The sequence below is a fragment of the Ascaphus truei genome, unplaced genomic scaffold (assembly GCF_040206685.1).
Source record: "Ascaphus truei isolate aAscTru1 unplaced genomic scaffold, aAscTru1.hap1 HAP1_SCAFFOLD_1368, whole genome shotgun sequence".
NCBI classification, from domain to species: Eukaryota; Metazoa; Chordata; class Amphibia; order Anura; family Ascaphidae; genus Ascaphus; species Ascaphus truei.
In genome coordinates, this window is record NW_027454247.1 from 1713 (window position 1) to 13694 (window position 11982).

At 50.4% G+C, this 11982-nt stretch overlaps 1 protein-coding gene across 1 annotated transcript; it reads left to right on the forward strand.

Moving 5' to 3' along the window:
* The first annotated feature begins 769 nt into the window (after positions 1 to 769).
* Positions 770 to 11118, forward strand: LOC142475762 (uncharacterized). Its single transcript, XM_075581493.1, has 5 exons — positions 770 to 1138; positions 2128 to 2196; positions 6423 to 6476; positions 8757 to 8810; positions 9688 to 11118. The coding sequence occupies exons 1-5, from the start codon at positions 1124 to 1126 to the stop codon at positions 10261 to 10263; spliced, it is 768 nt and encodes a 255-aa protein (XP_075437608.1). The 5' UTR covers positions 770 to 1123; the 3' UTR covers positions 10264 to 11118.
* The last annotated feature ends 864 nt before the right edge of the window (positions 11119 to 11982 follow it).

Sequence of the window (11982 nt, forward strand, 5' to 3'; positions counted from 1 at the left end):
GTTACAGCTGAACCGCTCTGTGCCTGGGTTCTACTGCATGTCATCACTTTCTGCCACAACCAGCTGACGGTGGATCTGCAAAGAGTTCAACGCTCATTGGCATCAAATCTGTGGCTTGGTTAACGTATTACAGTATTTCTCCAGCTTTTTCTTGTATTGTTTTTAAATAGATTATTTTTGTTTAGTTTATTAGATTATATTGCTTAGTACAATAATTATATTAATTAGTTTAATAGATATTTAGTATAATAGATTATATTTCTTAGTTTAATAGATATTTCTTCGTAAAGTAGATTATATTAACTAGTATTTAAGTCTCCACTTAAGTCCCTCCACTCCCCCGCTCCACTCCCACCTCCACCCTCCCCTGTCCCCCCCTCCATTCCCCACCCTCCACTCCTCCCCTACCCCCTCCACTCCTCCCCTCCCTCTCCCCCCTCCACTCCGAACCTCCACTCCCCCCCTCCACCCTCCACTCCCCCCCTCCACCCTCCTTTCCCCCCCTCCACCCTCCACTTTACCCCCCTCCACCCTCCACTTTACCCCCCCTCCACCATCCACTCCCACCCTCCACTCCCCCCCTCCACCCTCCACTCCCCCCCTCCACCCTCCTCTCCCCCCCTCCACCCTCCTCTCCCCCCCCTCCACTTCCACCCCCCCTCCACCCTCCACTCCCCCCCTCCACTCCTCCACCCTCCACTCCCCCCCCTCCACTCCCCCCCTCCACTCCACCACTTCCCCCACTCCACTCCACCCCTTCCCCCCCTCCACTTCCCCTCCTCCCCTTCCCGCCTCCCCCCTCCCGCCTCTGCTTTTCACCCGGCCGCCTCTGCCTCACAGCTGCCGCACGCACTCAACACACACCTGTCCTCACTCACACACCCGCCACACACCTGCTGCCTCCCGCCCATACGCACCAACATCACTGACCCGCCACCTCACACCCTCCACTCCACTATTTAAGTCTCCCCCTCAGAGCCCCATTTCACATCTTTTTGGAGTCGCTTATTTTTTAGATCCCTCGGACCCAAACCGCCCGTGAGTGATTTCTAAAAGGGGTCAGCTAAGAAAGTTCGGATCAAGAGGAGCCGCATAGTTTAAAGGCAGAACATTTCCAAGGGAGATGGAGACACCTGAGGTAAGATCTGATTAAAGGACAACTTTTGGGGAAGGAAAGGGTGACGGGGGAGTGTAAAAGGGGGGTGAGAGAGCAAGGTGGTGTGTGAGATTGGGGCAGCGCAAGAGAACGCAAAAATGATGGGGATTTGCTGCACACCAAAAAAAAACAATAAGTAGTGATACCTTTACCGGTGCCCCTTAGTCTCAGGGAAGACCGGCATTTCGTCCAATGTATACAATATGATTGATGGAAAATGGCACACGGATTTGAATCAAAAAAGATCATTTATTGTGCCACAGACTACAATGTTTCGGCTGCTGGCCTTTCTTTACTGGCTTTAGTGTGTTTATCCACTTTACCTGGGAAAGGCCAGCAGGCCGAAATGTTGTAGTCTATGGCAGTGCAAGAGAAAACAGGTTGGGGGGGGGATGTCTCGCAAGGTCGCTGACCCATGGGCGAGGGTCCCCGGTGGAAACTAGTCCTGGGCCCCTGGAAAACTGTCTGTAGCCCTGGTCATACTAGTTGAGTAACATGTAGAAAGGACACGTATGTTCAGAATGAGTTAGCATGGTATTTTGAGAGGCATCATAGCAGGTAATACTGAGCTCTGCAAGGTCTGTCAGTATGAGGAAGGGTCCAATGGAGGAGTTGGAGGGTCCCAGAATATCTCTTAAAGCAGGGGTGCTCAAATCGAGGGGCGCAACATTTTCTTGCGGAGGAGGGGCTTGGCGCTTACAGAGGCCCCTCGCTATTCCCCACAGCATTTAAATTAAATGCCGGCGATCGCGCGTAAGGCCTCTGTAAGCTCCCTTTCCTTGTCTCCAGCGGCTTCTGGCGACAGCAACATGGCGTCAAATGACACTGTGAGGTCACATGATGTGGCGTTGCCATAGCAAAGTGATATCACATATATACGTCAGAACGCCGGAGACAAGGTAAGGAGGGGGGGGGGGGAGCAGGGGGAAAAGGTTGCACAACCCTGACTTAAAGCATTGTCCTGCATACAGATCGAAGAATTGATATGCGAAGAGGAGCCGAAAATAACACCGAAAAGAATACCGTTTCGGGTGAGGAAGGTGAGTGATGAAATAGCCGTCACTGTGTAACTCTTCCAGTTACCTGCAACTTCATGCAGAGAAATAGCAACGCTTGTTTTTAACGTGTTAAGCGCCAAGGGGGAATTCACCTGCTGAGAGGTTAAGGGAGTTACTAACCCAAACTCAGCGACGTTTCTGTGTCTCTGTGATAACTCCCCCAGGACATGCCTGAAAACCAGAGGTAACTCAATGAATTTTTTCCTGGGGAAACATTTGATAAAATAGAAACATGACCTCGGAGACTGTGAGACCACCCCCCCTCCCCCCTCCCCCCCCCCTCTTCCCTTCTACACTTGGCGTCCCAAACCCCACCATAACCAATACATAAATAACCACAAACACGAGGTCTGGCGATGCGAGGCCGCGGCTTTCTATTAAAACTTCAATTAACCTAATAAGTGCCAACCCCCTGCCGGAGTGCTCGCTCATTGGGTAAAGGCCAAAGGTACCTGATCCAATGGCCGTAACTCCCCCTACCCGCCGTCTGGCGAGAATGGGCCCCAGGAACGCACACGTGTAAATAAGCCGCGCCCACTCGCCACTCCCACCACCTTTTATTTTATTTCTGTTATTCATTTTCATTGTTTATTTATTCTTTTTTTTATTTTAAACACGTACAACCAACATATTTACCAATATTCACAATAAAGGGCAGAGTGGGCGGGACTCTCATGGCAGTGCGTAGGCTGACCCCGCGCCTCTGTCTAATTCTAACCTCCCTGGTTCTTCCCCCGGCCGTGTCACCCTCACTGCCAGGGGAGGGGGGAGGGAGAGGCCAGTGGGGACATAGTCCACACTCACAGGTAAGGGAGAGCCTAGTCCCTCTGGTCATAGCGCCCGGTCACCGAAGGCTCAATGCTACTTTTCTGGGTTATTTTGAAGCAAGTTACACTGGGGAATATTTAGGGGTCACCCAGACACAGAGAGAACATTTAGGGGTCTCACCAGACACAGAGAGAACATTTAGTGGTCACCAAGACACAGAGAGAACATTTAGGGGTCTCACTAGACACAGAGAGAACATTTAGGGGTCTCCCCAGACACAGAGAGAACATTTAGGGATCTCACCAGACACAGAGAGAACATTTAGGGGTCTCCCCAGACACAGAGAGAACATTTAGGGGTCTCTCCAGATACAGAGAGAACATTTAGGGGTCTCTCCAGATACAGAGAAAACATTTAGGGGTCTCTCCAGATAAAGAGAGAACATTTAGGGGTCTCTCCAGATACAGAGAGAATATTTAGGGGTCTCTCCAGACACAGAGAGAACATTTAGGGGTCTCCCTAGACACAGAGAGAACATTTAGGGGTCTCTCCAGACACAGAGAACCCCACACACTTAGATACCAAAACCTCAGCCTTTCCCAAACTACAGGCGGAGGGGTCAAGATTCCAGGTGTTTAAATAAAACGTTGTTACCCGGAGTGTGTCTGGCTTTTATTGGAACTTGTCCTGATTCTGTCACCGAAACAGGTTATCTATCTGATCATTTCTCTGTGAGCATCCGACTGTCTCTTTTCTTATTAACCCTGCGTATGTCTGTCTCTTGTTATACTAGATCTGTCACTTTTCTTGTTCCTTTTGAGTGTATCTTGTGTCTCTTCATGTCTCGCTGTATCTCTATGGGGGCTTTGCACTAAGCTCAATGGGTTTGCGTTCTGGTTAAATGGTTTAATTAATTCATTGTTGATGTTATTACTGCTTGTATTCATTGGATTAGCTGGCTACTGTTTTTATTTACTTTATTTAGGTATGCTAATGTAGTATTTAATAATGGACAAATATCTGGATAATATCTGGATAATAGTTATTTTGCACATTATTGTACTGTATGTGTTAGGGGGGTGTATTTAGTTAGAGATAATGTTTAGTATTTTTGTAGGCACAAGATTGGTACCGCAGGCCCGCGGGGACCCCGGGACGGCCGCGGGGTCAGCCGGGGACACCCGCGCGACCCCCGGCCTCCCTCGGGGTCAGCCAGGGTTTTGCGCCTGTAAAAAGTTAAACAAAGAATTTTTTCAGAGTCCTGCTTTTTTTATCACCTGCTTTAGCTGGTGAGCTTTATTCAGCACAACGTTCACGTATTGTATTGTATGTCTTTATTTATATAGCGCCATTAATGTACATAGCGCTTCACAGTAGTAATACATGTGGTAATCAAGTAAATAACAGATAATATAAATAACAGATCATGGGAATAAGTGCTTTAGACATAAAAGTAACATACAGAACATACAGAGACAGTAGGAGGGAGTTCTGGTAAGTGCGTCTGCAGGGGGCCAAGCTTTATGTATCATGTGTTTAGAATAAGTACAATAAGTTTGCGTTGCTTAGTGAATCCCGCAGAAGGGCAGGATTCAGCGCAAACAGCTCATCGTACGAGCAAAGTTGGACTTTTTTCCAGGAAAAAGTCAGTTTTAGAGCGCAAAGGGCCTGTTTGCGCGGCTTAGGGAATAGCGCTCGGAGTAACGTTACGTTCTAAGAGCACTTTGCGCTCTTAAAATGACTTATCACTATTTGTCACTGCTTATTGCATAGCCCCCTAAGTGTTTGCTAAGACTCTCACTGCTACAGTGCTAGCGTCCTAAAAAAAAGTGTGTGTGTGTGTGTGTGTGTGTGTGTGTAGGTAGGGGTGTGTGTGATAGAGCAAGAGAGCGAGAGAGAGAGAGATAGCGGCACAGAGTTTCGTTCCTATATATATATATATTCACACCTACAGTATACACACACACATGTTCCTGCTCCTAAAAAACTGCAGGAACGGAGTACCAACAGGTTCCTGCTCCTAAAATACAAACGCACAATCAGTTATATTCACACACACCCACTAAAATACACACAGATTGATACTCTTGTAGAAGCACAGACACACACTACTATATATATATATATATATATATATATATATATATATATATACATACGCGCAGTGTTCGACAAACCTATACATTTGCTCGCCCCGGGCGAGTGGATTTAACCCCCGGGCGAGTAAATATTGGCCCAAGCAGCACACATTTGGTACTAGGTGGCGAGTAGATTTTTTGGTGATTTGTCAACCACTGCATACGCGCACACACAATCACACTTCTCATTATGCTTTACAAACATAGAAACTATCAGACAGTAACATACACTCACTCAGATACACACATTAATGGTTATATACAGACATATGCTCCCTCTCATTCTCACTACACATGCACCCTCTCGGTGTACAAAAAAAACAATGCTTATAAAATAAACTCAATACATTTTAAAAAAAACAATGCGTATAAACAAACCCCAATCGATATAAACAAACCCCAATGCTAAATAAACCCCAATCGATATAAACAAACCCCAGTGCATATAAACAAACCCCAGTGCATATAAACAAACACCAGTGCATATAAACAAACCCCAGTGCAAATAAACAAACCCCAGTGCATATAAACAAACCCCAATGCATATAAACAAACCTCAGTGCATATAAACAAACCCCAGTGCAAATAAAAAAAAGAAACCAATGCATAGAAAAAATAGCCCAATGCATATTTAAAAGACACCAATACATATAACCCCCCCCCCATGCATATAAAAACAACACCCACTCCCCCCCCCCCCCCCCCAATACTTTAAAAAAAAACAGACTTACGTTGTGGATGGTTCGGCCTGGCCCGGTGTCTGCAGGGGCCCCGGCCGGCCCTGCAAGTTCTGCAGTTCTTCTCTGTGGGCCCCGGCTCTCCCTGCAGCTGCAGGTCTCTCTGTCCCATGTGCTTTTAACGCTGGCGCACACGAGAAACTGGGCCAAGCTTACTTCCGGCACGCTGACATCAGAGATGTGCGCCGGCATTGGAAGCTTGGCGTGGGACAGAAAGAAGAGGCCTGCAGCAGAGGGAGATCCGGGACCCGGCCACGAGAGGACTGGCAGACGGCCAGGCTAGAGGTTAGGCCCAGCTTGCAGCACCGGCCGGGCCCTCCCACAGACACCTGGACCGGGACACCTGTCCCGGCTATCCCCCCCCTGTCGGGGAACGGGCCTTGCAGGAGTCTATTACTCCGAAGCGTTGCTAACATTGAGAAGCAACGTTGGGTTGTGAAGATTATTACTGTTTGAGTGCTTTGGACAATTGGCTTAACCGTCAAAACCCCCATACAGCACCAGGACATGTACTGTATAGGAGGGAGGAATACATGTGATCACATTACTATCCTTTATATCACAGGCATGGAAGGAGGAGGACAGCGACGAGGAAGAAGCAAGAAACAGCGCTTCACAGGTAAATAGGAATGGCGGAGCTGTGAATCTGCCGCATACACGGTGTGTGTCATTTTTCATGTTCCTTTTGAGTGTATCTTGTGTCCCTTCATGTCTCGCTGTATCTCTATGTGTTTGCGAAGACTCTCAGTGCTACAGTGCTAGAGTCCTAAAAAAGGTGTGTGTGTGTGTGTGTGTGTGTGTGTGTGTGTGTGTGTGTGTGTGTGTGTGTGTGTGTGTGTGTGTGTGTGTGTGTGTGTGTGTGTGTGTGTGTGTGTGTGTGTGTGTGTGTGTGTGTGTGTGATAGAGCAAGAGCAAGAGAGCGCGAGAGTGAGATACAAACATATCTATATATATATTTTTGAAAACGTTGTATGTTAGCAGTGCTTATGGGCAATCAGATTGGTCCGTTGGTCCGTCACTCAGCCTCAGGCCAATCTGATTGGTCCCTCGGCACCCCCGCCCCCGCACACCTCTCATTGGCCTGCTGCCTTCGCTCACCACACCTACACCACTGCCACACTCTCCCAAGATTCACTGAGCTTTGGGAGCCATTTTGACGCCTCACTGCTTGCTCTCACATCAGAAAATAAAATAACCCCACTGCTCATCCCCTGCCGAATACTCAGGTACAGTGTCTTCTTAGAAACAAACTATATGCCATTTTATGCTTTTGCACCCCACCCTCACACAACACTCACCCCCGGCACCCAACACCGCACGGTAGCACGCCTCTTCGGACACCTCTGTTCACCGCCTCACCACCACCTCAACCCAATTTGTATGCCGCTCGGGACCACACACCGTACTCTCTAACGTGGCCCCACACCTCACGATCAGCGCGTCTTCACTCCCTCCCTCACCACTTGCGAACACGCACACCCTCTCTGGACCGCACACACTCCTCTGTACCACATCCCCAATGCCACGCCGGCACCCTCTCTGTCCCTCACACCTTACTGTGGATCCTGGAACATATCACGTTCAATGCGCCTGCCACCCCACAACCTCTGGTACTCACACGACGCACGCCCTCTCGGTACCGCACGCAGTCCTCTGTAGTCTGCCAGCACCCCTCACGTTCACCGCTTACCCACACCTCCCCTCACCTCAGCAATGCCATTCCGCCACCCTCTATGGCCCGCACACCCTAATGTCGACCCAGCTCACCTTCACCGCGCCTCCCACACACCAACCTCTGTTACTCACACGACGCACGCCCTCTCGGAACTGCAGACGCACTCGGTCATCTACCCTGCCACAACACACGCATCACCACCCCTCCCCGTCAACCCTACCGCGGACACACCTCCCGTTCACCGCCTCACCCCGCCTCCCCTTCAACATCCCTTCCGTTCACCGCCTCACCCCCCCTCCTGTTCACCGCCTCACCCCCCCTCCCGTTCACCGCCTCACCCCCCCTTCCGTTTGCCGCCTCACCCCCCCTCCTATTCACCGCCTCACCCCCCCTCCCGTTCACCGCCTCACCCCCCCTCCCGTTTGCCACCTCACCCCCCCTCCCGTTCGCCGCCTCAACCCCCCACCCATTCTCCACCTCACCCCCCCTCCCGTTCGCCGCCCCTCCCGTTCACCTCCCCTGCCGTACACCTCAAGACATCACTTTGCCCGACGCAAGAGCACCAAACCCCTGAGCAGCACATCTTCAAAGCCCCCTCCTTCCCCCCTCCCCCCCTTTCTTCCCCTCCCCTCCTCCCCCCCCCTTTATCCCCCCTCCTCACCCTTCTCACCCCCTTCCCTCCCTTCTCCCCCCCCTTCCAGGGGCCCCGGCTGGTCCTGCAAGTTCTGCAGGTCTTCTCTGCGGGCCCCGGCTCTCCCCGCAGCTGCAGGTCTCTCTGTCCCATGTGCTTTTAACGCTGGCGCACGCTGGAAACTGGGCCAAGCTTACTTCCGGCACGCTGACATCAGAGAGGTGCGCCGGCATTGGAAGCTCGGCGTGGGACAGAAAGAAGAGGCCTACAGCAGAGGGAGATCCGGGACCTGGCCACGAGAGTACTGGCAGCCGGACAGGCTAGAGACCCAGCTTGCAGCGCCGGCCGGGCCCCCCACAGACACCTGGCTCGGGACACCTGTCCCGGCTATCCCCCCTGTCGGGGAACGGGCCGTGAAGGAGTCTATTACTATGAAGCGTTGCTAACATTGCGAAGCAACGTTGGGTTGTGAAGATTATTACTGTTTGAGTGCTGTGGACAATTGGCTTAACCGTCAAACCCCCCATACAGCACCAGGACATGTATAGGAGTGAGGAATACATGTGATCACATTACTATCCTCTGTATCACAGGCATGGGAGGAGGAGGACAGCGACGAGGAAGAATCAAGAAACCGCGCTTTAGAGGTAAATGGGAATGGCGGAGCTGTGAATCTGTCGCACACACTGTGCTATTAGCTGTTGTACAGGACACTATTTATGGAAAAGTCTGCAACACTTTACAGTGTAATAATACAGAACCTGCTGGAGATGTTTTAATGAAGGTTAGTGCGTCCCTGTTTCCTCGGGTCTCATGGGATGGGAGTGTTCCCCAAATCTGAGGTTTGTGCCCCTATTACATGGGGGGGTGGAGAAAACCATAGAAACAAAAGTAAGGAGGGACAGAGATAAATAAAAGAGATAAGATTAAAGGTGGAGAGAGAGACTGACTGGAGAGATAGGAAAGGCAGAGAGTAGGGAGACTTCTCATCCAAGGTGATGATACAGCTGTGACACATGGACACCTTCTCTGAGAAACCTTCCACTACCCATGTGGCATTACACCTCCACCGTAGGGGGTCCTGCGTCTGGGAGGGTCTGTGTAAAGGATCCTGGGGAGGGGCATATAACGGAGTTCTGGGGAGGGGTATATAATGGGTACTGGGCCTAGTGAGGTGGGTATTACGGGTACTGGGCCTGGGGAGGGGTGTATAACTGAGTACTGGGCCTGGTGAGGTGGGTATAACGGGTACTGGGCCTGGGTAGGGGTGTAGGGTATAACGGGTACTGGGCCTTGGGAGGGGTGTATAACTGGGTACTGGGCCTGGTGAGGTGGGTACAACGGTACTGGGCCTGGGGAGGGGTGTATAACTGGGTACTGGGCCTGGGGAGGTGCGTATAACAGGTACTGGCCCTGTGGAGGGCGGTATAATTGGGTATTGGGGAGGGGGTATAAGTGTCACAGGAACTCTTGCGATACAGAGTATCACTGTCCCTGGTTACAAACACTTCATGTCTCCTGCAGGTCAGCGGACGCACAAAGGTGGTGCCCTTTGTCCTAGAGGACGATGATGCGGACGACGAGGCGGACGACGAGTCAGACGACGAGGCAGACGATGAGGCGGACAACGAGGCGGGCTACGAGGCGGGCTGCAAGGCGGGCAACGAGGCGGGCTACGAGACGGGCTATGAGGCAGACAGCGAGACGGACAGCGAAGCTGACAGCGAGGCAGACAGCGAGGCGGACAGTGAGGCGGACAGCGAGATGGACAGCGAGGCAGACAGCGAGATGGACAGCGAGGCGGACAGCGAGACGGACAGCGAGGCGGACAGCAAGGCACACAGCGAGGCGGACAGCGAGGCGGACAGCGAGGTGGACAGCGAGACGGAAAGCGAGACGGACTTCAAGGCGGACGACAAGTGGGGTGACGAGGTGGACAACAACGAAGGGGAATACGAGAGGTGTGGAGGGATGTGCTGCTTCCCCTTTCACAGGTTCGGGAGAAGATCCCGGGGGCAGGTAGCAGAGGGGCCAGGGCATAGAAACAGGGGTATTCTAGGGGCCCTGAGAAGTTGGTTTAACAGCAGGAGAGGCAGATAAGATCAGGAAGGCTGCGGGAGGGACAGGTACTAGAGGGAGATAGGAATATTGGGCATGAGAGGGTGAGAGAACTAGGAGCAGGGCCGGTGCACGGGTTTCATGCGCCCTAGGTGAAACTTAAAATTTGCGCCCCAGTTGTATAAAAATAATAATAAGATAAATAAAATAATAAAATAAACAGTGGCGTAGCTATCGGGGCTACGACCGCAACCCAGCGCGACGCATAATAAAAATAAAAGGGCGCCAAAATACTGGATAAAAAAAAGAAAAATAATTTTTAAAAAACCCATAAATAAATAAAAAATAATAAGAGTAAAAAATTATAATTATTATTAATGCGCCCCTAAAACCTTTGCGCGCTAGGCGACCGTCTAATGGACGGCCGGCCCTGCGAGATATGCGGGAGGAAAGGGGGTGAATGGGATAGATATGCAGGGGGATGGGGGAGCAGGTGAGTTATACACAGGGGCACAAGGGCCCCATCATCCGCATCTCTATATACTGAGTGTGCCCCTGTGTATAATAACGCTGATCTGTGCTGCTCCATCTGATCTCACTGCGCAGTGATCCAGGGACCCTCCGATCGCCATTTAATGGGGTCAGGAAGGAATTTTTTTCCCCCATTGCACAGCAGGGGTTATGTTTCGCCTTCCTCTGGATCACAGCAACAAACTGCCCTTTGTGCATGACTTATCAGTGAGATCTTTATACACCCTGCATTGATCTTCACCCCTTTGCTGCCGGAGGGGCCTGCAATGCATTGCTCTGCGTGTTACTATATCGCTCTGCAATGTGCTGCAGGCCCCTACCAGCAAAGAGATTAATTATTTCAATAAAATATTCTCTTTAATCCAACCTATGTGTAGTGTCTTTTCTATCCGTTGTATCTATTGCTAACAGCTCAGTGATTCTTCCCCAGGATCCTGCACTAGTGTCACGCTGCCAAGCCCGGGTGTGAGACAGGTTTATAGGGTCACATATACACTTCTGCCAAAACACACGTGCAAACAGGAAGCCCCTCTGATCTGTCATATCTTTTATTACACAAAACGGTTTCTAAAAGTGTAAAAAGAACATACATGGGATTCTGCTACAAATATCTCTCTAATTACAAACCAATTAGCAAATCATTCAGATTAGAGTCGAGCGAAAAGAAAGGGTTAAGTATCTCATGTACAGTATATGCAGTGCGGGCTGTTCTGCAGCATTACATGCAGGGGGCAACGTGTAGGGGATATAAGTAATGCTGATCTCAGAGCTGACCAGCTGACCTGCTCCACTGGCTGACCGGCTGACCTGCTCCACTGGCTGACCGGCTGACCTGCTCTACCGGCTGACCGGCTGACCTGCTCTACCGGCTGTCCGGCTGACCTGCTCTACTGGCTGACCTGCTCTACCGGCTGACCTGCTCTACCGGCTGACCGGCTGACCTGCTCTACTGGCTGACCGGCTAAATTACCTGAATTGTCGCCCCTGTATCTCCCAATTAAACGTTTTATTGGCATATTCTTGTTTGACTCGTTCTATACAGACATTTTCTATATATTCATTGTGGGATTTGATAACATCTGTAAGATCTCTCAGAATATCACATTCTGTACGTTTGTGCTGAAGATTTTTCCATTCTCAATTTACTTAATATTAGTTTTTGGCTTCAATTATTTATATCGAGTCCAAAATACCTTTATACATAATGCTGTTCCCTTTAGCCCACAAATG

Excerpts from the sequence above, each read along its gene's own strand:
- LOC142475762 (XM_075581493.1), top strand. Across the intron at positions 2,197-6,422 it reads TACCGTTTCGGGTGAGGAAG|GCATGGAAGGAGGAGGACAG; the intron begins GTGAGTGATGAA and ends TTTATATCACAG. Across the intron at positions 8,811-9,687 it reads CAAGAAACCGCGCTTTAGAG|GTCAGCGGACGCACAAAGGT; the intron begins GTAAATGGGAAT and ends TGTCTCCTGCAG.